Source organism: Oxyura jamaicensis, chromosome 3 (assembly GCF_011077185.1).
Source record: "Oxyura jamaicensis isolate SHBP4307 breed ruddy duck chromosome 3, BPBGC_Ojam_1.0, whole genome shotgun sequence".
Taxonomy (NCBI): Eukaryota; Metazoa; Chordata; class Aves; order Anseriformes; family Anatidae; genus Oxyura; species Oxyura jamaicensis.
Genome location: NC_048895.1, coordinates 9,152,094 through 9,177,826, shown reverse-complemented (window position 1 = coordinate 9,177,826; position 25,733 = coordinate 9,152,094). Strand labels below are relative to the sequence as shown.

The 25,733-nt window shown below is 42.8% G+C and overlaps 1 protein-coding gene across 1 annotated transcript in view; it reads right to left on the bottom strand.

Annotated features, from left to right (window-relative positions):
• Positions 1 to 25,733, bottom strand: part of LOC118164799 (calpain-13-like) — a 66,407-nt gene that overhangs the window by 6,438 nt on the left and 34,236 nt on the right. Inside the window, exons 6-20 of the mRNA XM_035322550.1 lie at positions 25,475 to 25,608; positions 23,536 to 23,710; positions 22,542 to 22,610; positions 21,452 to 21,537; positions 19,986 to 20,060; positions 18,978 to 19,144; positions 16,756 to 16,901; positions 13,615 to 13,775; positions 11,849 to 11,885; positions 10,708 to 10,770; positions 9,597 to 9,654; positions 8,538 to 8,605; positions 6,975 to 7,043; positions 5,866 to 5,944; positions 2,843 to 2,959 (exon numbers count right to left, since the gene is read on the bottom strand). Coding sequence (XP_035178441.1) covers positions 2,843 to 2,959; positions 5,866 to 5,944; positions 6,975 to 7,043; positions 8,538 to 8,605; positions 9,597 to 9,654; positions 10,708 to 10,770; positions 11,849 to 11,885; positions 13,615 to 13,775; positions 16,756 to 16,901; positions 18,978 to 19,144; positions 19,986 to 20,060; positions 21,452 to 21,537; positions 22,542 to 22,610; positions 23,536 to 23,710; positions 25,475 to 25,608 — 1,504 coding nt within the window. The remainder of the gene's footprint in view (positions 1 to 2,842; positions 2,960 to 5,865; positions 5,945 to 6,974; positions 7,044 to 8,537; positions 8,606 to 9,596; positions 9,655 to 10,707; positions 10,771 to 11,848; positions 11,886 to 13,614; positions 13,776 to 16,755; positions 16,902 to 18,977; positions 19,145 to 19,985; positions 20,061 to 21,451; positions 21,538 to 22,541; positions 22,611 to 23,535; positions 23,711 to 25,474; positions 25,609 to 25,733) is intronic.

Genomic DNA, 25,733 nt, shown 5'->3' with positions numbered 1-25,733 from the left:
TGATATTCTATGAGCATATTTCTATTTGTTTGTCTAGAAGAAATGTTCAAACCCAATAATTTGGATGAAGTAGAAACAGTATTATAAGTTCCTATTTATTTTGTTATTACTTTTCTCTTAGAAATGTGCTGTTGTAAACAGTAAAAACATTTCTCTAGGAGAATGTTTCCCAGCCCAAATAGAAAGGGCATTGTAGGTTCATGAATGTTTCAAAACCTATCCAGCTTTAGACAAATAGAAGGCTGCTGGGAGGGTGTAGGAACAGGGCATAAGGGCCCATTCCTCATCAGCCCCCTAGGACACTGTTTTCCTGGGCTCACAGGCAACCAGAGCTACCTGTATGACCCAGAGTAGAGAGAAGGCATGGCTAACACAATGAAACACATCCACCCTACACTGTTCTGGAGAAAGTGTATGGAACAAAGAAATCACCATAGTGCACACAGTCCCTTGAGAAGGATGTATTTGCAGGGCTGCTTGCACTCAGCAGTCTTTCTAGGAACAAACTGCAGTGCTGAGGTTACATTTAATCAGAATTGCCCCTGTACTACTTCATTACTTTCAGTTAAATAGAGTATGCAAAGAAGCTGCTACTTTTGGTTTGAGTCTCATCTCTTCGCTGGCTATCCTGCAAGGCTGAGTGATGGTTTAACGGGACAGGTTTATCTCCACTGCTGCATTCACTTCATCATAAAGGTGGACTGACTTTTATTCAAACTTGTCTCCGTTATGCTCCTCTCCTCTAAAAATCTTACTCACAATGATTTGAAAAACGTATTCCACATTAAACCCTCTGTAAAATGATAACTGAAAGACTTGAGAGCACTTTAGACACTTATTATAGACAGCAATGAAACTTTAGAGATTATTTTCCAAACCATTCTAAAGGAGTTGTCTTTATACTGGCACTTAAAATGTAAGAGGATGTTTTTATGATGTTAAAAATAATATGCTATTTTACTGCTTTAGGTATAAGAATTTCTATCTACAGCAAGTGACATCATAAAAATATGGGTCTTTAAAACTTGTCTGATTTTAATGGAAGTATTAAAATCAAGACATATTCTGACTTTCTGAGCTGCTTCTGTACTTTCTTAAAATGGAAGTTTAGGCAGCATCACCCAGGCAGATCCACTGACCACTGGGGGCCCATAAAACATCAGTGGTAAAACATGCAAAAAAATGAATGCTCATTTCCATGTGCTGCTGAAACTCAGCTCATTCCAAAGATGAGCTAAATTGTTGTAGCAGTGTTCTAGTACATGGGCTACAATTGCTGGATTTATTTAGCTATCAGTATTTCTAGTCAAAATGCTTACAATTATAGTAGTAAAAACGATGTTTTTGTAAAACAAACTACCCTTATTTTTAGGCACTTTTGTTTACAAACAGTCCTTCCTTGGCAGAAAATAGATAGACACAACACAAGAAATTGAGTTGTCTTCTCACTGATGAAACAAAGAGTATAAAATACAAAATATGTAATACAGTGAAAGCTGAAAGGATTGCTGCAATTGTTAAATTGTTGGATAGGCCTCGCACAACAAGACAGCTCTAGCCACAACATCAAGGCTGAAGAAGGAACACGGTGCCCAAAGTAGAACTCAAACAATTGAATTAGCTGAGTTTGAAAAAAGCAAAACTGATGAAGTGGTAAACAACGACAGAGCATGTGCAAAATGGAAAAAAGAAAAGTACAAGGTGAAGAAGACTAAGAGCCTTCATCAGAAAGACCCCAAAGTGCGACCACCAGAGGGTACTGTGCATGCTAAAGTAGGAGGGACAATATGATAACGAGTTCTCAGAAACATTAACATAAATCCTGACCTTTCTTGGAAAACTGCGTGAATATGTATATCGACGTACCATAAATAAGTACTATCTCCCATGTACCTAGCGCTGTTAATAAAGAATACTTGCTTTCTAATCCTCCAAGGTGAGTCAATAAATCTTGGAAAGTTACATCACTTTTTGTGTTTCACTGAGAAGGGTCTCACACCTTCTCCTTACCAAAAAGCTGGGAGAACTGTAATGAAGTTGGTGGGAAAACGAAAAAGTTGGTTTAAAAAAGAAACAGGCACTTATTCTTGTTGTGGTTTAGACTTTCTGACTTATAACCAAAACAGAAAGCCTTCCATTCTTCCATTTGAGACATGTTGTTGTACTGGGGCTGTACAAGGTACTGTACTGTACAAGGTAAAACTACCACAACTGTGTCATTCCTCCTCACTGGGTAGTGTCCTTTCTATGGCACTGGCAATGCCACCCTGGAGGAAGCTGTGCTGCAGAACAGGATGCTCAAGCTTGTCTTAAACAGCACCAGTGCAGGTATATTGTAGAAAATGAGTCTTCCTTAGTGCATGGGAGCTCCAAAATAAGCCTGCAGAGGTCAGGCTAAATGCATGCAGCAAAAAGCATTGTCAGCAGTAGCCCCTGAAAAAGCTCTGAAAATACATCACATTTGCTCCTCTGCTGGGCAGCATGGTGCTGCAGCAGGCTACAGGTGTTCTGACGGGAATCTGGAAGCCATCCTTTTTTCCTGCCCCCTTTCGGTGCATCCACTGCTGTATTCCCAGCCCTTCTCTCCCAGCACCATGCTGGTTTCCCCTGCAGACAGGAGGAGAACCTGGCTTTTGGCAAACAGCCTGCCCAGAGAGGTGCCAGGACTGTGCCTCGACTTTTGGCAGGTTCATTATTTCCCTGCTATTTTGTAGGCCTGTATTACTGTGCCCAGCAGTTTTCCCCTTGCTTCCTGCCACTGCTCCGTCTGGCTTTGCAGGCTCCCTTGTGATAAAGTTGCCATGTCCCTTGCCTGACCCCAGGCCCGAGTGCCAAGACTCACAGGTCATGGTTTCAAGGCGCAGCATGCAGCACATGAAGTCAGAGAAGCCGATTCTCCTGGTAACATCACCAAACCGCAGGGACACCAGGTGCAGGACTTGCTCATTGATGGCCAGACCTGTAGAGCAGAGGGGAATGACTCACTGCAGGATGACAGACTGGCCCTGATGGTCTTGTGGACCCTACAAAGAAGCCATGGCCTCCCCTCCATCCCTGCACCCTGTCAGATTGGTTCTCCTCTGAGTCCCTGCAAGGCATCTTCTATTCCCCCCAGGCTTGGGAACAAGATTTGGGGTAGAGTGATGGAAAATCAAAGCCCTTCTAGTTACTCACTCCAATTGTGGCTTAGGTCAGCAAGCAAGAAACACAATTAAATATTCTAGGATTATCTTACTTTGCAATTTTAGCTTTTATTTTCTATTAGAAAGGATGATTTTATTTGTGCGTGACTGTTAAAGTCTGAGCATAGCACAATGCCACTGGTATTTTCTGCTAAGCGGGGATATACCATGTGCTTATGGTATTATACAGTATAGCCCACCCAGGATTCTTAATTTTTACATTTTCTCTTATATTAGAAAATGGTAAAGTGTTCATTTCTTTTTTTATTAGCTGATTATTCAGTATTAGTGTCACAGTCTATTTGGATGGAAATTGATATTCAATTGAATGAACAAAAATTGCCTTTTAGAACGAGCCTTTTATTAGTTAAATAAAACTACCGTAAATGTGCTGGGTACACAAGAAAAGATTTAAATATATTTTGGTCTGAAAGCTGATTTACTAAATAAAAGAAATTTTCTGCAGAGAGCTGGACTGATAGCTTCAGTTCAGGCATTCTCTGAGACTTCAGAAAAAGTCTCATTTGTTCAGCTCCCGTTTTTAGCAGCTCAGCTGCAAGTGAAGTGGCTCTCCTGCTTTTTCCAACCAGTTCTAAACTTTTCAGTCTTAATGAACTCATAATGGAGCCAAATTAATTGAGTGAGCAGAAAAGAAAAAAATGATATTCTGCACCTGTGTAGGGGGAGATGCAGCTGACGGAGGTGGGTTAGCACCCAGCATTGACAAAATCTGGTTGCATAAGCGTAGTTGGAAAAGGCCTCCACCAGAAACTGGACACACAATGCTGAATATTTAAATAAAGGAAAAACATTTGTGCTTCAAATTAAGATAAACCTGACTTTAGATTATTTTTCTATGAGGAAAATTTAGTAATTAAAAATATATAAATAATGATTTTTTTTCTTTGATTTTTGTTTTAAACCCTGCCAAGAACCACTGTAGCAGTGAGAAATGCATCCTACCTCTTTTTTTAACCCTTTGAAGGCAGTTTTTACCCTTTGAAGACAGTCAAACTCTCTCTGGAGAACAGATTCCAGTAAGCATGGCAGTGTTGTTTGAGAGACGCTCTAACCATGTCTTACAATAGTAAAACACTGACAATTTGGCATGTTCAGTCTGGGATGCATTTGCTCTGAAATTTACTCACCTGGCAATGTCTCTCAATTAACCTCATTAATACTGAAGTGTAAATCCTCTGTTTCCAAGATATTTCAGTTATGTTTTTATTTATTTATTTATTATTTTTTTGTTATGTGCTTACTCCCATACCTTTTATCTGTTGGATTCCTTGCTCTGGTTTTAGTCAAGCTTGAAGGTAGTGACTTTATGTTTCCCTATTTTACATTATTTTGATGCATTTAGTATTGCCAGAGAGGTGTCTGTAAATATCCAAGGCCTGTGCTCCTGCATGTCAGGGCAGCACTGATGTTAATGCAGCTAGCCTGCTCTACTCTGGCAGAAGATGTGAACTATCATTATAATGCTTTGAAGCATTAGGACAACAGTGAAAATTAAGCTCATGCTCCAGTTTTTCCCTGGGAAGAGCTGGTCACTGAACACTTCAAGGCACAGCTGGCTTAGAGCTATATTTCAGTACATTAGTGCCATTCTCAGACTTTTTCTGGGGCTGCCCACTCCTTTCTGCTTAAAAGTCAGGACCAAGATCATCCTAACGCATAGCCAAATACAAATGCAGCTGCCTGGCTCAAGAGATGGTAAGAATGAGTTCACAACTTTCTTTCCCCTCTCCACTCAGAACTGCTTATAGCCTAACATGTAATGAACTTGCCATTTCATAGTGCCTTTTTATCCCTTCAAATAGTTGCAGTGTTTTGTCTGCCAGGACTTCTCACAGTTTTACACATTAGTGCCTTTCTAACAGAACTGGCCTGGCAGCTTCTGTTTTGACATTTGGCACATTAGTGCTGCACTCCTTAGTCATACGCAAACACTTTGCCTACCTCTCAGGAACAACAACAAAAAAAACAACACATCCTTTGAGCTGATTGTTTCCACAGAACCTGGTGCTCCTTGCACCAGGTTCCTTACAGGGACAACACCACACCAAGCTCCAGGTACCCAGATGGGAGTTTCTCTACTGTGCAGTTACAAGAGTGTTGTTGTCTATGAGCTGTATTTCTTGCACAACGTCTCTGGAGAGATGACCCAGCTAAAATGCTCTGCTCGTGTGAAGGGGTACCATGCACTCACTGCAAGTTTCAGCATTCATGTAGCCAACAGAGGTCAGTGCAAACTAAATAAATGTTTGTCACTGTGGCTTTCCCTTACAGACTTAGTCACTGCCACAGACAGTAGCTGCAGGAACTGGGTTATGTGCATGCTCCTTGCTCCTTTCCCCTGATGTGTAATTTGCCCATGACCTAGAGAGACCCTGCAGGCTCTGGCCAATGTTGTGCTTCTCTGCATCTCTCTGTTGGCTCCCCTGCTGTAGTGCAAAGGGTGGATGATGCTGCATGGGTGGGCAGAAGGCCGTGCAGCAAGGAAAAGACACCTCCCTGAAATGAATTTTCTGTCTCAATGCCCTGAAATAATGCAGTCCTCTAAGCAGAGCTGTGATCTAACTGGCACTTCTGTGTAATCCGAACTCTTTCAACTTTCCTCTCTTTTTCATCCTTTCCTGCAAAGACAGAAAAGGGAGCTGCTAAGCATATCTGGACATACCTGCTGTCTGTATTGCACTCTTCAGTTCAGATATGTCAAGAAATCCAGAATTATTTCTATCTTCCCTCCTGAAGAGATCCTGAAAAACAGTATAATGGCAGATTCAAGCACATATCACCATTCCCAAAATTTACCACTACATTTAATTATGTAGGATGCTTTCCTTCCTTAATAAAATTGCTGGAAGGAAATTCAGCAGATGTTGAATGTCATGGAGTAACCATGACAAAGAAGACCCATTGCTACAAGTCCTGATCAATATATATAAGAATAAGAAATCCCAGTTTTGGGTGAGTTGAAGCCTTTTCGCTTACTTTCCCTGGTTTGCATGCACAGGCAGAAACAGGAATGACTATACCTCCATTGACAAAAAGACATTGACAAAAAGACATTGCCTATTACACAAATCTGCCAAAATCTGCCAGGAGTCCCTGCATGCCAGAATGGCATGGGGTCATCTTCCCCAACAAACCACACCCGAGGTGCTGTTAGTGGGAAGGGCATTGTTGCTCAATGGGGAACTGGCACCCCATTGTCCTAGGTGACCTCAGACTACCCTGAGAGAGGATAAAACAAAGACATCCCACCGAACTTTGAGGCTTCAGGAAATCTTCCCTTCTTGCAGCAAAACTGGAGGAAGAAGGACCTGACTCAGACAAGCTGCTTGAATTTACGTCGACCCTAAATACCAAGCTATTGTTCTCACTGGTTCCAGAGCTCATGCTTATCTTGGAGCAGAGACATTTATCTCAAGAAAACTTTCATCACATCCTACACATTTCTGCTACAAACTGCAGCACTGAGGAAGTGACGTTTTTCAGATGACTTTGTTCAATAATTCATTTCAGCTCAGAAAGCTTTAAAAAAAGTTGCCTCCTCAGTGTTCCTTGCTTTAGGAAACCCTTGGTTCCTTGTTCAGAGCACTTCACACCACCCCACTGCTTCTTGAGCTCTCAGCCTTTGCATGAGAGGATAGAAATCTGACCCACCAGGCATGCAAACTTTACATTTTTCCTCACAGTACTTTAATATCACGGAGTGTCTGCACCCTAGTGATGAAAAACCCAGGAGCATAGTAATGCAGAGAAGAGAGAGCACCCCACATATACCATGTACTTGGTGAGTTTTTGCCAGAGGCTCCCAAACTCCTGCAGTGTGAGTCTTCCATTCGAATTCGTCTGTGCATTTAGTTAAGAATTGAACAGTTCATGAGAGCTAAAACTGATCATGTCTTCATTCCTGAGAATGCTGTCTTCACATAAAGTCTTAAGATGTAGTCGCTTCTCTTTGTTACTTTCTGTCGAGAAAGCCGAGATCTTTCTTGGTCTCCATTATTCTCGGAGTTAAATTCACTTTTTTTTTTCTGTCAATTTGTACAGCTGCTCACACCTGTGCTCACAAACAAAATGTTTCTACCTACATGATGTCTTTAACCACAAGGGGTCCTGCAGTGATAACTTCAGCTGACATTTAGCCACAGAGTACAGCAGGTCTTAGGGAGGAACAGAACTGCATGCTCCAGGCCATGTGTGCACACTGACGTGCCTTTGTGCATGGGGCAGCACAACATCAGTTCTGACTGGATCATCCTGGAAGAACAGGCAACGAAGGAGCCAAGAGTACAAGGAGCGGATCCTAGAGACTGCTCTCAGATGCCAGCAGCAGCCCTTGAGCTATGCATATGCTGCAGGCAAGAAAACACTTCCCTACCATGAGCAACAGGACCCCAGGGGTGAAAACTGACTGAAAAAAAGCTGATACTGTCTTTGCAGGCCAGGATAGGTCACACTGTACCTAGGCTGTATGTACAGAGAATAAAAAATCCATCTTGAATTAAAGCAGAGCAGTGGTTTCATCAGCTCCCTGCACGTGCCATGCATTCACAGTGTCCACTGAGCCCAGGAGGGGATTTGGAAAGGGGGAAAAAATATCTTTTGCTTGCTAGATGCAGAAAGCTAGAAAGAGAGAGGGATTGCAGGTCAGTTTCATTCATTCCCTAGCAGCTTCTAGAAGTCTGACAATGTCTCAAAGTTATTCCATGGCATGGAAGAAAGGAGACAGTGAACTAGCAAGTGGGAGAAAACACACAAGGAAGAATTAATGTTTTCATCAAGGAGTCCTGTTGTTTTACAATGGCCAGCAATGTATTGTCAATGTTGTCTTTTTAACAGTAAAAAAACTGTGATCCATTTAAACAGGGAAGATACACTGGACAGGATGAATAGCCTTGTGACTGTGATTGGGCAGTGACAATGCTTCCCCCCCCACACACCAGCTTTGCTGTCAATGCTGGCAAGCCATTTGAGCTGCCATCACAGGCTCATTTCAGGTGGTTTCAGCTGTAAGGGAAGAGAGAGCACCGAGCTGTGCCTAGGCTCTGCACGGCCTCCTCACCTCAGGCCCTGCCTGCGGCCTGCACTGAGGGTGAAGCTTAGCAAGCCCCTGGGTCCCACAGTGAGAGCCAAGAGTTAGTGGCTAGGTGGAGGTAGCAGACTTCCCAGAGCTAGGGCATGCATGGCAAAGTCCTGCATATCCTCCATTACAGTTATTTATCGAGGAATGAGGCTAATATTTACTTGCAGGTTCTTACACCGGGAGGCTCAGCTCAGCCATAACTCAAGGAAAGGATGGGCTGCACTAGGGAAGTTTATTGCTTCTGCTTGAAAGGATACATCCATCAGAGCTAAAATGCCTCGGCATGAATCAAAGCTGAATTTTCCTCCAAGGCTGGCCATTTCATCTGCAAGGATTGACAAAAGAGATGGAATCAGCAAGAGTGAGGGGGGTGCCAGATGTGTATCCAAGACACCAGTGGGAGGGAAGGAGGACACTAGTCTGAAGGCTCACATAACAAAAAAGGGTGACATAACAGGCTGAGGTCCACTGAAGGAGTTTGAAGTGTCTCAAACACCTCTATGGCTTCCTTCCTGAAGGGCAGGTGCTCCACTGGGGCTCACAGATAGCTGCTCTGTACAGTCTTTGCCTACCCTGATGGAAACAGAAGACTCTTCGAATGAGGATTATTAAAAGGTCAGTGATATGAAAGGCCATGCTGAACTAGTGAGTTCTGGAGCAATCTGAGATATGTGTATGATTATCTCATGCTGTTTTTGAGGTGGGTAGGTTAGGAAGTGTGGGAAATGCTGAAAACCAGCTTGAGGCCTCTGCAGAGGAGGGACACAGGCCAGGGCAGAGCTGGGGGAAACTGGGGGAACAGTGAAGAGAGCAAGGGACACAGCTCTCTGCGGTCCTTGCTGAAGAAGCCTGGCCGGGGACTGAGTTCCTGCTAGAACTGGTGGGGCATGGAGCAGGAAGGAGGGCTCATGGGGGCTGTGGGGACATCAGGGGTCAGAAGGGAGTACCACAGGTCTGTGGAGCACAGGCTCTTCCTAGGGCAGGACTGGGAGGGGAGGGTGAAATTCAGGTGTCATGCAGATGCATGGCTTTGCTGATGGCATTAAAGAGTCTGTCAGCAGCCGATCTGGACTGCATTGCCCTCTTCATGTGAACATTTCTTTGATTTTATTTATTTATTTTATTAAACCACACTGCTGTGCACGTAAAGGAAGATTGGTGAAGACATTTCTCATTCTTCGAGATCCCATATTGTGATGAGCCACACTGAGGATTTTTTGAAGACCATCAAGACATTACTAAATCCTCTGTCTAATTTACACTAGACTAAGGACAGGGAAGCACCAAAGACATTAGCTGGGTTGTAAAAGCTTTACCTTGCAGGACCACTTCGTTAAGGAGTTGTCGCAGCTGCAAGGCATCAATAGCGGAGCCCTAATGCAGAATAAAATGCAAAGAGGTCTGTGAGTGCTAAGTTTTCTCCTGCCTCACTTTTGCCCCAAATACCTCTACCCATGCACCATGGCAACCAAGAAGGACCTCTGCTCATAACTGAGCAGCACCCACCCAGGAGCACAACAAAGCCCTTCTTGCTGCTGGACCATGGTCTGCCCTTCTCTTTGAGTGTATGCAGGGGAGTTACAGGCCCTCCCATCAACACGGGGTGTTTTCAGTGGTGATGGGAACACTTGCTCACTTCAGCCACATCCTCTTCACCAGCCCCCAAGCTGGGAAGTCACCAAGTGGCAGGACATCAGGCAACTGGGTGGGCAGGATGCAAAAACAGGCACCTCTGCCTGCTTCCCTCTGAGCAGCCCAACCCATTAGCAAGCCAGACTGTCTCCCTGTCCGAGACATTGCCAGAGCTTTCAGCATGGCAGCCCTTGTTCATTTTTGCCTTAATGCATTGGTACAATTATTAACTGCAAGAGGTCCACTGTGCAAAGACTTTTGGCAGTGATTTTTTTCTTTCTCTTGACTAAGTCAAACAGGTTTTTTATAATGGGTTGTTAAACCATTAAAAGCATCTCCTGTGAATGCGCATAGTTTGGCTCAGAAAAAGCAGGAATCAATTACTCAAGCACTCACTGATGTCTGATTTCCAACTGCTGCAAAGGCAAAGGGAAAATGATGCTGATGAGAGGGGGGATACACAAAGCTTTCTAATCACTTTCTGTACATAAACAAATCAAAGCCAAATAAAGTACATATGCAAGCCCATCACCAGCACAACCACAAATCTCCAGTCTTCCTCTGAAATATGGAGCTAGACATTTTATCCCTACTGAATGTTCCATTTTTCTGGGGGTTTTGGCAGGTAAATCAATACTGTTTCCAGGGGGTTTTCACTTGTGGATGAAGCTACATTTCCAAAAAGCATTATTCTAAATGGATTGGTATAAACATTGGAGATTAGTGTTCTTTTTGCAAGTCCACATGCCAATTTTAATATTACTATTTTTCAGCAAGATGCTTTAGATAGCGTACCTGCTTAGCATATCTTAGGAAGAGAGCCTTATAGGAGCTGTCTTGGTTCTGTCTTGGTACAACCTGGATGAAAGAATAAGTATGGACATAAATAATTCAGTTACAAAATTATTGGAGGCAGCAGTCTACAAATCCAAATAGAGCTTTAGAGAGGACAAGAAAAGAACAGCCCAACTGCCTGAGCAGGAGCAGAAAGTGGGGGTACCATAATTTGTCAGTCAAAACATTGGCTAATGACAACAGCCAAGTAAACTGACAGCTTGTCAGTGGAAAAAGATAAGCCGCTATTTATGCTATACCTCTAATGGGGCTTAATTGCAGGCTGGAAAATGAATTGAAAGGGAAGGACTTTGCACTGCTGTAAGTACGAACTTGCTCAGTGGTATGGTTTTACAAGCAAATAGTGACACAGCAGCATTGGACTGGACCAGGTCTGGCAACTTGCACAGTTCACAGTAAGGGAAGTCCAGCAACTGGATTGGACAGGCTGAAATGCAGGTTGAACTAGAGGTGCACCCAGTTTTGAAGTGTAATTTCCCTTATGTCTGTGAAGATTATCTAGGTGAAAATCAGAAGTCTGCTTTGGGCCTCACCTCTATGGACTCCTATGCTTTATAGAGTGCAAGCACTAAATGAAGCCATTCCCATGGGGAGACATGTACAACCGCTCTCTCAGGTGAGTTCTTCTAAAACGTGGTCACACTGATTTGTGAGTTTTAAATCAGTTTTTTCCCCATCTTCTTCTTGGATTCATACCCATTTCATAGACAGTGCAAGAACTGACTACATTTGAAATGCTTTCCACCCTGCTATATTTGGTTGGTCAATGTATTAAAGGTGGCAAGGACAGTCAGGCCTACAAAGGGACTGTATAAGATTTGTTTCCTTCAGAAATCAGGCTCTGAAAGCTACATATGTGAAGAGGAAGAGCTTGGCTGTGACTCTCATCGCTCCAGAGAGGTACTCCAGCCTGTACACACTTGCTCTCCCACCTTGACTGGGGTGCCAGAGGGACAGTTACTGGTTGGTGAAACAAAAGCAGAGAGGTATCCAGTGTACAGGGAAGGGGGGTCAGTAGAAGTGGCTTTCACTAGGAACCATCCCCACCACTAGTATCTGTATCAGTTTTCAGGACTCTTACCGTTGGCAGCATTGGGTTGAGCAGGGAGTCTGAGTTCCTAAAAAACAATTAAGAGTCACACTGGGAGAAAATGGGCCTTTCCAGAGCATTGATCTGCAGATGTGGCAGACCCCAGACAGAGAATACAGTGTCCCACACAAGAACCCACAGTGTCCTCTGACCACATGGTGATGATGCTCCCTTCTCCCTTGTACAAGCCTCTCAATGCTGTGACTGCTACAGAGACCCATGGGAACAGCACACCCACGCTTTACCTCACTGAATAAGCTGTATAAGGGTCACAAGCTCTCCTGGAAAGAGATATATCCAAGGACTGAGCCATATTGCGCATGAATCATCATACTGAAGGCAGTCTAGCCCAGAGCACAGATTTCTCACGTTTGTTTTCCAATAACTAAGGAGTTGCCTTAATTTGTTCTGAGCCATTTTTGCCAGAGGCCAAAGCCTAGAATACACTCTCATTATTAAGATATGGGCCTATGACGTAAGACCAGCAATCGCCTCCACTACAAAGCTTACTAAAGGAAAGGCACTGTATATCTGATACTCAAAGGTTATTTGGTAACACTGAGCACTGGGGTTTGCTTTTTAAATAATGCACACCCAGATATTTACATGCAAATGTGATACTAGCTGCCTTTGCATGAACTAGGATATCAGTTTTCTGTTAAATTTATCCTTCAACACCTCTCTTATACCCACAGGGAGCTCCTGTGGCCCTGCCTATTGGATGACTGGGTGAAGGGGTCAAAACCTTTAACTGCTCTTTGCTTCTTTGCCACTGAGCAGAGTGGGACATGATCTACACAGGGTCCAGCTGGCACAACATATGAAACTATATAATGGCTGTTAAGAAAAAGAAGTTCTCCGTCCTCCTTACATTTAAGAGAGATTTCCCTGCAAGCTGCGGAAATATGTCAGAACTGAGTTTTATTTATTAAAACTCAATCAGAATTGAGTTTTATTTTACAATGCATATGCAGAGACGTTAAGTAGATCAAACAAGAGTTTAGATACAATTGAGGTCTGTAGATCTCAGGTTTATACTTAAGTGGTCTTTTGAACTGCAGCCCATGTTCTCTGTGAACATAACTTTTCAGAGCACTTCTGATTTTCCTCCTTCACAGGACTGTTGAATTGCAGTATAAGGTCAAGCCTGTGGTTAGTCTCTTCTGACACTATTAAGCTAGGTGCAAGTGGTTCTGAAATGGGTAGTAACGTAAAGGGGAGATCTTTTGTAGCTAATTTAGTATCGAGCTGTGCAAGTTGTCTTGGTTATTTGGGTGATTTCAAGAAATAAAACCCGTGTGTCTAAAAAAATAATAAATAAATAAATAAATAACAAATCATAAATAAATAAATAAATAAATAAATAAAAGTAGATAGAGCTTAGGGCTATGGTTTAGTGGAAGATTTGTTAGCATTAGGTCGGAGGTTGGACTCAGTGATCTTGGAGGTCTCTTCCAACCTAGACTATTCTGTGATTCTGTGAACTGCTGTTCATTTGTGCGTTTCTTTGTACCAAAGCTGAGACCCTCGATGGCTGCCAATGAGCTATTGCCCTGTTGTGCAGTGGCCACCTGTCCATCTGACTGTATACAGCTGATTCCCCTCAACATGGTACTAAACACTAAGCTGTGAGCTTCCCAACACGCTTCTAGAGTGCATTAAAAGCAAATTGCTACATTAGTTATCTTGACATTGAATTGTTAAATCATGGCACACTGTAAGTCTGGGACTGTTTGGAGTACTCATCAGTATCTTACTCATTGTAGCATTCATTCTTCAAGAAAATTCGTAAGACAAATTCAAAATCTTGGTGCTCTGTTGTAGCAGGAATGACAGCATAGGTTCCTGGACTCAAAGTAAAGTAGTTGGTGACATCTCGAGTAAGAGAAAAGTCTTGTTTCAGAACTCTGGAGTTCTTCTGAAAGAAAAACACAGATGGCTATCTCCCTCTCCCTCTCAGGAATCAAAGTAAATCAGTAACTGTACCCACAGCAGCCTTATTTACCCACTGCTTTCTAAATCTACACTGCATCTAACATGCCTTAACCTTCCCAGTGGCATGCAAAGTTTGACTCGGAGACAGACTTTGTCCAAGAACACATCAATAACACAGGAGGGTGAAAGAAATAAAAAAAAAAAAAAAATGATGGAAAGAAGGGAGGAAGGAAGGAAGAAAGGAAGCAATATGTTTAACTGGATTTCACGAGAAATTCAATTAACATCAAGCAGACTAGAATTCATCATGGAATCATGGATGAATACTCTTACTAAAACTTCCTTAGATAGCTGGTAGAATTCCCTGATATGCTTCCCTAACGTAACCCAGAGACATCAGAGAGCTCACTAAGCATCTCACCCAGATGACAATGCTTCAAGAATCATAACTCAAACCTTCCAACAAGTGTCAGGAGAAAACCGAACATTCTGATCTTTCTTCTGCCATTCCAGTATTTTTGCCGAGATGAAACTAATATAATGCAACAGCTATTACTACTAGGACATGTAAAGATAGCATAATAAAAAAACACTTACTAAACATATTCCCCAAAATATATCAGCGTGTATAAATTCTATTTAGAATGGTTATAAAGCATGGCAGAGTTATTTATGAGCCATGCCTTTGGGAGAAAATAACATAAAACTGTTATTCTGGGAGAAAAAAAAAAAAAAGGATGACTACTGTTACAGAGGGCTAGGAGGCATGTAGACTGCCAAGCATTATGGGCCAGATTTTGAGTAGATGAAAATGGTCAGTGCTGCAAAGAAATAAATGACATAATCCTTTTTACTTTTGGGTCTCATTTGACATTTCTTCCGGTAAAAAGCAGAAGCAGGTTAATATCTCAAAGGAGTCAAAACTGGTGTGAGATAAGAATCAGCCTCTATACGTTGCTCAGCTCTGTCACACAACATTAAGCCTACCTCACAGCTATGTATTAGTGCTCCATGTCTGTACTTAATCAAAGGCTTCCTAGAGCTATCAGGTACATCCATTCTGGTTTGCATCCTTGCCTGTACTGTGTTCCCCTCATCCTGCCAACGGATGACGCACTTTTTACTTTACAGCAACAATATGATGAGTCTCAAATAAATACTGAACAATGAACAATGCTGCTAATGAGTAACAGCTATGAAAGCAGTTGAAGCAGGAAAAGTGAGGCCTCATGAATATTAGCACTTGCACTCCCCTTCTTCAAACAACCCCCTCATAAACTTTTTAAGCAAAGATGCCACCTCTGAATGCCCTCAGGTACTGAGGCTAGACACTGGGAAATAAACAGCAATGTATACCACTCTGGTTTTAGCTCCTAGACTTGGCTTTTACCGCTACCAGGGCAGGAGGCTGGGCTGTGAGGAGTTGGTAGAGCAATCCCGGTGTCCCTGGTAAACACCTGTCCTGACCTTGCCTTCCAGCTCCTGCATGGGAGATGACCTTGGACCAGAAGCCCAACCTGTGCACGAGGTGAGCCATGGGCTCACACCCCACAGAGGTCACGTCATCCAGCCTTGACATACTCATCAAATTTCATCTGACCTTGGGAATGCACCAAGAAAGAAAAAAAATGAAATGAACATACCTGAGCATCAAATAGAGGTGAAAAAAAGATAAAAAGAAAGATTTAAACACAAAGGAAGAATAGACGAAATCTGTCTCCCGGTCTACTTCCTGATTAAACAAAACCTCCTTTCCAAGGGACCCCAGAACTATGCCATGACTACTCAGTGAGAGTCCTTTCTGTCAAAATGGGAGACTAATCAAGATGGGCATGCACTATGCTAGAGCAGTCAGGGACCTCCATGTCTGGTGACTGTTGGGGCAGCTGATGAGGATGCTGGAAGAAGCAAGTTCCCCGTGTACTAGGAGCAGCTGCTCTTTTTGAGCACCACAGCATCCTGCAGGGCTAATACCTGCACCAGAGGATCTTCTTGAGTAAGGATAATGAGTTCCACTCCCTGAAGGAATGGTCATTTTATTACATTTTGTATTTCTCATCAGATGTCAGATACTGTTTTTATGAGCTACAAAGCCATTCTCTTCCTTTCTCTGAGGAACTGTTAAACTTAGGGCATCAATTATTCAAAGCCTGGGACTAGGGCAAACCTCTCCAGTGATCAGGAGAATGTGAAGCTAGGGCAAATGTGAAGTTAGGATCAAAGAAATCTTTGCCTCTTTTTATTCTTCCAGTTAAGAATAACTCCTTCCAATCTCCCTAAGACAAGAACAAAAACACTTTGGAAAAATGCTAGCAGCCATCTCTACCAGCAACTGCACTTTCAGTAAGCTTGGTAATATTCTGACAGTAATTGTCCTTGAACTGGCACATGCCTAGGCAGTCACCAAGAAAAAAAAGGGGGTGGGGTGATGGATTTTAGTTGGAGGTCCCATGTATCTAATCGGATTGGCTCTGCATTGGTGTTGAGCAAAGCTTTCCCAAATGTTTTACAAATGGTTTTTGCACCGCATTTCTGTGATGCCCATTCAGGGGGAACAAGAGCCTGTTCTCTTTTTTGCTTGACTTGGAGCACTGGGGTTTGTGCTGGTGGCCAGGCATTTGGCTGGAATAGCAAGGCAAGTCAGTAGCACCGCTGGACTCAGAGGTTGCTGCCCTAGCACCTTTTGTAACCTGTGGATCCTCTGAGTTTCCCAGGGGTATTTTAGGATGCAACAAAACTGAAAATTCAAACTTTCTTCTCAAGACATGAATAAAGGAAACTAAGCCTGCTTAGCCCTACTTTTCCTATGTCTTCCTAATATAGAAAGCATCCAGAAATTCACTTCAATGCTGACTGCTCTCTTTTAACATCCCAAAAAGCAATTCAGTCTTTTGTTTACATGTACAGACACAATAACCCACACAGAAAACAACAGCGTCTGCATTATACCTGATTGTGCTTACCTTTGTGATCGAAAAGCCAATCCTCAATGTCTGTGCATCCTGCAAACCCTCAGCATGTTTTTGCATGAGTGAAATGACGACATTATAGCTTTTGGGGGCATTACTTGTCACTTCGAAGAAATACTTAGGGTTCTTTGAAACTGCACCTGCTGAGGAAGTGTTATTAGATTAGTAGTAGCCACACAGATATCCCAGTAGTAGCCTGTTGTGTTAGATCTTGCTTACATACACCCAGAGGAAGAGGTAGCTGCTCCAAGATGCTTTCAATGCGACAGAGCACTACAGTCTCTATATTATCAGTAGGAATTGAGGCATCTGGAGTTAAACTAATTGCCCATTAATCACTTTAGAAATCTCTGGCAAAGTGATAAATGCCAGGCAGATTTCTCACCCACATACCTGTTTCACCTACATGGTACACTTTCCTCAAGGCAGGAAAAGAGTGATTTTTTAATCACCTGGCTGTCCCGGTGGCTGAGCTGAAAAGTACCCTGTCTTGGAGATCATAAGTACATAAAAGAAAAAGACAAAATGATCCCAAATTATCCTCTCTTTCCTTCCTGCCAGTGTTTATGATGAAGAAGACAGAGGGACGAGGACAAGAATGAAAAGGCTTCTTCTTGGCCAAGGCTTTGATTAACAAGAAACATCCCTGACAAGAAGTGAAACTGCAGGAAAAGGACTGAGCTGTGCACAACATCTGCTTAAATTGGTCTAGGCTTTAAGCTGTGTTCAGTGGCCTTGAAAGCTGTATTTTAGCCTAAAATTGTACTTGGACAGTAACTCTAGTAGAGGGCTGGTGGCAAAACGGCTCCAAGGAAAATTGCTCTGCCCACATGCTCTCAAGTTGAGGCCCTGCAACTCCTCACTCAGTCCCAGTGCCTCTGGTGTGCTGCAGCACAGGCCATGGTTTAAAATCACCACGTGGGGGTGGCAGTGAAGATGAGGAGAAGGAGGCAGAAAACTGTAAGACAAAACCTGTTTGCTGCTAAGTCAGGGATCAGCACTGCAGAGAAAAAGTAGCTCCATCGCAGACCATATGCTGCCATTTTAGTTTAGAAACAGATCCCGAATGTTAAAAAAATTAATAGCAAAATAATAAAAAAAATAATATAACAAAAACCACTAGTAATATTTAGAGCTTCCAGTGCCAGAAGAGTATTTGGAGAAGCAGTTAGAACTAGAATTAGAATACTTCCCTTGGAAGGGACCTACAAAGATCATCTAGTCTAACTGCCTAACCACTTCAAGTCAAAAATATGTTTTAAACAAAAGTTAACGTAGGGTGTGGAGGGCATTATCCAAATGCCTCTTGAAAACTGAAAGGGGCATCAACCACCTCACCTGTTCCACTGTTTGAGCAATCTCCTAGTACAGAAATTTTTCATTATATCCACCTGAACCTTCCCTGGCACAGCTTTGTGCTGTTCCCACGCATCTTGTTAGCAGAGAGAAGAGATTTGTGTCTCTATCTTCATTTCCCTTCCTCAGGAAGTTGGAGAGAGCAATGAGGTTGCCTCTTAGCCTCCTTTTCTGCAAACTAGATAACCCAAATATCCTCAGACTTTCCTCACAGGAGGCATGAAAGGCAATACAAGCTCTTTTATCAGCTATGTTGCCCTCCTCTGGACAGTTTGAAGGCTCTTAACAGCCTTTTAATATCGCGGAGCCCAGAGCTGTGCACAATATTGAAGATCAGGCTGCACCATTGCTCACTTCTTTTGACTGGTTGGCTATGCTGTGTTTAATGTACCCCAATAAAATAAATGAGGTCTTTTCTGGTCAATGGACTTTCTACCTTTGAAAACAGAGTTTTGTAGCACAATTCTTTCATTTCATATTCATTCAATTTCAGAGTATTTCTTGTTCTGGGAAACCAGCCACGTATTTGCCGTAGCAGACTTTCTGGTGAGGTCCCCGTAGCACCTGCTGAAACTAGCTGAAAGAATATTGATGTACGTTTTGCTTTAAAGAGTTTAGGGTCTCTAAATCACAAGCCGTCTTTTTTTTTTTTTTTTTTTTTTTTTTTTTTTTTTTTAACTCAGCAGCAAGTGCTGCTGCTTTATTTCTGTCTCTCTAGCTGATAGGTGGTGTAACGGGAAAGAGCAGGCCTTAATAACTTGCAATCAATATCTCTGCTATTTGATTCTCATTGAATGTTTCAGTGTAATCAGTAGTGCAGAGGAGGAGAGGACTGGGTGACTGCAGTGAACATTTATTACCGAGGGAAGAGTTGTTCCTGCCTATGGAGAGTGAATTACTCCACAGGTAGATGTGCCTGTCCACGGACCACGTTGTGCCGCACTGATCTCCAAAGTCCAGAAACGTTGGGGTGCTGTTACATATACACAGCCAGGAAAACTGCTCACAGAAGTCTTCACAGGACATCCTGCAAAGACAGAGAAAGCCTCACCTTTCAGTTTGAGACACCAGTGAGATACTCATGTTCACCCCCTGTGTCTCCAAGTAGGGTTAGAGCAGTGATGCACAGTGTAGCCAAGCCGTCTGACACTGTGCAGAAGAGGTCAGCCCTCGGTGCTTTTAGACAGCCCTAACTACACCTAAACCCCCACTGCAATTACAGGACATGCTTAGCAGTGCCTAGGTGGAGTGCCAGCACAACTCTGCTATGGTGCCTTGCTCTGTCCCTCTCTGACATCTTGTCCTGCCTTCAATGCTCTGCTCAAGCCTGAAGTGTCCATCTCAACCCAACCTGCTGTTCCCCTGCATTCCCCAGAGCCTCACAGGGTAAGTGTGGACTTTCTGAAGAATAATAGGTCTTCTAAAGGATGTCTAATGGCTAAACTGAACCTCAGAGTATTCAGAGGCTGTGAAAACCCACAAGCACCTGCAGAGCAATCAAGTGCATAAGCTCTAAGACCTGCTCAGCCATCTATCCCTCTGAGCAGCTGAAGTTCAAGCTCGCCACTTTAGGGGGAAGGAAAGTGTGACAAAAGGACTAGGTCTCCGTGAGCTGGATTTTCACTTTGTTTACTTCTTCATTTATTTTCACCAGTTTGTTGCATAATATTGTCTAGTTTCACTTCTCCAAGTCTCATTTCTGAGACCATTGAATCTGGACAACCTCCAATTTTCTGTTTGCACAGAATTAACACGGAGGTGCTTTGAGCCATCATTAAGAGCAGAGAAAAAAAATACCTAAATGACCTTTCTTTCATAATGAATGCTAACAGAAAACCTGGTAGACAGAAAGATCAATAGGGAAATACCAGAATTCTCCATCATCTTTATTTCTGCAGAGGTCTTCCTTGATTTGAGGCTCAACGTGGTTCCACTCTGGAGAGCTGTGAACAGGAAGAAATCAACAAAGCGTTGTGAGAGGCATGAGTTTCCATCTCTCCAGCCAGTCCATTCCTCTACCCAGCTTATCAAGTTGAGAGGGATCAAGAGGGGTAAGCAAAGTGCACATTGGTAACAGGGCAGTGCTCAGCAATTTCACAGCCAAGGCCAGCAAATGAGGCACTGCACCTTTGCTGTATCTGGCCCTTAGTAACCCGTCTTAGGATGGGTAATCCTACCTCTGCCCTCAGAGCACTGGTCTCCTGTTCCCACACTGAAGAGGTTAGTGAGGTACCATGGCTTAATGTTCCTAAGTGCTGATATTACATCAACGTGCAGAGGGCACATTAGCCAATTAAATGTGTTGTTTCCTAGCAGCATGTTTGTAATTAAGTGATAATTGTACTTTCTGCTGAATGTAAGGCAAATAAACAGAGCATGAAAAAATAATTTGACCCATGCAGCTTACCTATGAATGTGCTCTACTGACTTCTCAACTTCAGTTAGGATTATAGCAAGCTTTCAAAAACGGAAGGATGATGTCTATTATCCCAGCCTTGAACATGTCTGTGCCACCCATCAACCCATCCAGATGCTAGATGTTAGCCTGACCCTTCTCAGTAGAGAAGTCATAAGTAGTTGTAGCAACAAGGAGAGGTGTGATGCTATTAAATCACCTAAGCGTAATACCTGTACGTCTCTCTAGTCAGAGAAACACTGACACAGCTCCACCAGCCAAACTAACATGTAGTTATTTACAGAAAATTGTTGTAAGCCTTCCTCTGGGGAAGAGAAGTAAGCTTGCACACATAGCAGGAAAGTGTCCCTTACATGTCTAAAGCTGCACGTAGGATCCAAAAGATCAGTTCAAGGCAACCAGTGGCACTTTGCCTTTGCAATAACCAAAGACCCTTTTTGTCTGTCTGTGTTTAATACCACTTAATAATGCTGCCCTACTCTCATGGACTCTGCTAACCGTCCTCCTCCCAGAGCTGGACTCATGGGAGGAGCAGGAGGGGCAGGAAGGTAGATGCATGATTGCTGCAGGAGGATTCAACAGAAGCAGCCAGACACTGTCTAGGGGCACGATCAGACCTTACTGTAACAAGTCTCTTATCCATGACCTATCTGGAATTACCCACTGGGAAAAATGTACTCATAGACAAAAAGGGATACCTGAGCTAGGCCTAGTGACAAGTACATATAACACAAATGCTGCATTAGTTTTCTTTCAACTGGATTTCTGTGAGCCGTGGCTTTGCAGCTGGAAATAGAGCTTATAATGAATTGATTTGGAACTGCCTGTTTCATTATAATGGGTGTGAGGAAGAGGTCCTTTATAATAAGCCGATACAAGAGTGATTTGTCTTAGGAGATGAAAGCTTTAAGGCCATACTTGTCGCTCCAGGGCCCCTTCCACTCCCCATGGCCCCATGGATTCCAGATTCTGATGATGTGTTCCCAGCCATTCTTGTAGCGTATCTGTAAAGAGAAAAATAAACTCAGTCACAACTTTTCACTATCATGATTTTCAGTGAAGAGATGGGTAATAAAATGTGTCCTCTATAACTTGGGGGCCTGGTTTAACTGCAGCTAAAAGTCAGTGCCTTTTGCTGCTTTGTAGAGGAACGATGCGTGGAATGTCCTTGGTTTCCCAAGGACAGTGAATAGCAGTGGGCTGACACAGACAGCAGTGGCAGCATTCCTGAAATACTACATGAATTCAACACCTCTAGTGTCTAGTTCTGCACATCTAAGGCTGCTGCCTAGCAAAGGCAGAGACTCTGGGGAACTAGACCACCAGACTGCCCGGTGCAAATGTTGACAATCAGTATGGACAGATGATAATAAAGAGAATCGGTGTCTCTGTATCTACAGGATTGCAGTTTCTAACAGCTGGAGCTTCTGGTGCTTTTCTCCTCTTGTTGTCAGTGGTTTAAGCCAGAAACAACTCACAGTGAAGCTGAAATGGCAGAAGTGGAAAGAAGCACACCTTTTGTTTTTGGCTACCCTTACGCACACAGTCAGTATTGGAAACAGATGTCATAGCAACTCTCTTCCAAATGCAAACGTTCAACTTCCATGTCAGCCTCTAAACATTTTCCTGCAGGACATCCCACTGGATGCCTTGGCACTCCTGTAAGGTGGGGCAAAGACCGTTTCTCCTTTCTGCACAGATCATGAGTAGCAGGAACCTAAAACAGCCTGCTCCTTTCTCCAACAGGATTTGGGATCCTTCCACCCCCTGACTTGGGGTGAGCCAGAACCTTGTCATTAGGAAAAACTATACAATTCTGATATCCTCACTCTTCCCATTGTGCCAGAGCCCCTCCATCTCCTGAAATTTGAACTACATGCTTTCAGAAATCTCTCCTAAAGGGAGGGATTAATTATCCTGAATGGAACAGCAGTGTGACTGCCTTCCACATCCCAGCGGCGGACCACCAGTATGAGACTACCAGGCAGGAACAAGTTTGCAATCTTACCTTTACTGCTCCTGTGACAGTGTAGGCATGACCTTGTACAATTCCATTCCTCATTTCTCTGTTCCTCAGCTGCAAAAGGGTGAAAGTACAGCTTAGCTCTCTGCCACGCTCCCAGAACTCGCATTTCGCATGGCAGAAAAAGAGATTTGGTTTTGACTACTGCAGTATCTCAGATATACTGGCTCCAGAGAAATGTCACTGTTCCCACTGTAGCTATAAGCAATAAAGTAAATTTAGCAAAAGTGTTCTTTGCAAATTCTTTAATGCTACAGAGACAGTGCAACTGCAAGATGAGCTGAACTGGGCTTCTGGGAGGATTAGAGCTCCAGAATTTCACTGCCACCCCCAGCCCACCTGAGGGGGCTAGTCCTTGACTAGTTTGCAATAGGCAATCTTTGTGTCCTGATAAACCAGTCCATACAGAAGCAATGGTACATGCTTTGCAGTCTTCCTTGATGTGCTGTATAACCCCGTGACACTCTTTTAGTGAGATGCTTACTTACTGAATATTACAAAGTCTTTTGCAACTTCTCAGTATTAATATCAGTACCCTGCAAATCACAGTGTGACAATAGCATTCTATCGCAGAAGACAGGCACATTTTGACCATGCTAGACTGAATCACAAAGCTTTGAAGCCCAAATCAGCCCTGCTGCAACAGGACACTATCACAGTGAATTTAACCAGGAGAGAAGCCACTCAGCTCAGAGAGGGCCGTATGATTAATCTTATCAAGGCCAAAATAGGAGGAAGGCCCATCAGAGAGGGCTATGTGGCTTCCCTCCGTCCTCATCTCTCATCCATATTCAATCTATCTAGCCAGAAGCCTTTACATTCGATACTGCATAACCATATTTACTTTCTGTTACCAAAATCCAGGCATCCATGAGCTGTGGCTATTGCTCACAATGATTATGGACTTCCTTCTTCACTCAAAAGAGTACCCTTAATGCAAACATAGTAAGCCAAGAAAGGTACTAGCCTTGTGACTCACCTGTCCTGAGGTGCTACACCCCATCATACAATGAGATTTGCCAGCAGCTTTCAATATCTCCTCCAGATCAGGAGGGGGGTTCTTTAATGAAAACTGAACTTGGACTCCACCTGTGAAGTCTACTAAAGCATCAGAAATGTAGCCTCCATGCAAGTTCTGGTAGGAGCCCCTTAATCTGAAAACAAAAAAAGTTAATAGTCCTTATGCCATGTTTTAATAAACAATGCACAATTATGGCTTACAAAATGGATATGTGCATTGGTGCAGCGATCATGGTGGACATTAGGGTCAGGTAATGAGTAGAGACATTAAGGCCAGGGAATGAAAGGAAACATAATTGAAATAGATGCCCAGACAAAACGCACACCCTGTAGGATGAATGAGGCAGAGGGACTTTTTCCTATGCATTCACCCACATCTGAGGCAGATGTCTACAGTCATTACAGGTAGTGGGAAATAATAAGGTGCATCTCATGCTGATAGAGGCTTTTTAGGGAGATGAGCTGAATCTCATCCTGAAGTATCCTGTTTCTTTCTTCTAAACTAAAAAGGAGACAAGCACGACTAGTTTAAATAGATGTTCCAGTTAAATGGAGGTGAACTGTTAGTTCCTACATAATACTTTGTTGTGACTCTTTGCAAAAATGATCGGTATTCCGTTTGCAAATGGGAAATAGGAAAAAGGTATTAGTATATATTCCCAATGCAAGATAGAAAAATAGTTTTCAGTACTGTTCCCAAATCATTCTGCTAGAGTGCAATAATAGGGCAATAATTAAGTATTGCCAGCAGAGTCCTTGTGTTTTTATCATGTGCTTTTATTTGAGATAACAGATAAGATGAAACATGCTGTACTCAGAGCAAGTAGATCATACTGTTAAACCCCACTATGCACACTGTACTTAATGCACGTAATCAAATTAAGTCTGTGGCTAATTGTATTTTGAACAGTTGTCCTTGTCCTACATGGATGAAAATAATTTGTCATGGGCACTGGGGAAAAAATTCTGAAGTAGGAATCTCATAAACGTCATCTCTTGCAAATTTGATTTAATAGAGGTTTGGTTTGGTTTGTAATTAAAATCTTATGCAGCAAACTGATACTGAGTCCTGAGTCAACTTTTCTGAGATTTCTTAGGGCAAAAAGCATCCTATTCATGAATCGCTCAAATGCTGCTTTAGCATTTACTATTCTTGACCAAATCTGCCAAAATAATTAGGCCTTTTCTTCAGCTCCTCTTTACTGTACCACACATTACAGCAGCTTGATGTAGGTCATGTCTGCCAAGTCCCAGCCCTTCATACTACCTCTAGCAGGGGAATTTCTATTTAGCATACTTAATAACGGGTAGTGTTACAGATGCTAAGGGATGACATTCTGATTCCTCCACTCCTCAGAGGATTTTTTATAATCATTATCTCTTTATTAACTGTTATTAACCTTGTATTACTCTGAGGACCTCAGCCAATCAGAGACTCATAGGAGTACATGTGCTGTGCCTGGGGATGCTCTTCAGTCATGCTTCCTCTTATTGCCAGCTTCTAATATCTGCATGGTCTCTTAGTGACTGAAAACAGACGTAATCCCTGCTCAGAGTCTGCAGTTTTAAACAGAGGAAAATATGGAAGGGAAAACAGAGGCAGAGAAATTTGCTTTAAGTAAGGAGGAGAAGCCCAGCCCCTATTGTGTCACCAGCTATTACATCCCAGAGCATAAAGGATACATAAATGTACTCAAATGAAATGTACAAGGTCCTCAGCCTGAGACCTATGTCTCCAGGTTATATTGGCCCTGTGCTTGCACGCAGCCACAGTTCCTTACATAAGCACAGCACAACACGTACAGGTGTAAGCCTGTGTGATTTGTGTATATCAGAGAGTGAAACCAACCATATAAAGCAATTGGCAAGGGGTGGAAAAATAGACCATTTATATTTACTTGGCATATGCTTTTTCCAGCAAGGATGGCCAGAATTCATTTGATGTTCGAGGGTGTACAGACAGGTAGCTCCCATTTAGGAAAGGCAGACGGTCATCTATCACCACATCCATCCAGTCTCCAAATTGCCAGAACTAAAAAAAAAAAAAAAAAAAAAAAAAAAAAAAGGGGGGAAGGGGGGGAAGAAAAAAAAAAAAAAAAAAAAAAAAAAAAAAACCCTTTTTTTGTGGGTTTTTTTTTAGCCAACCACACCTGAACC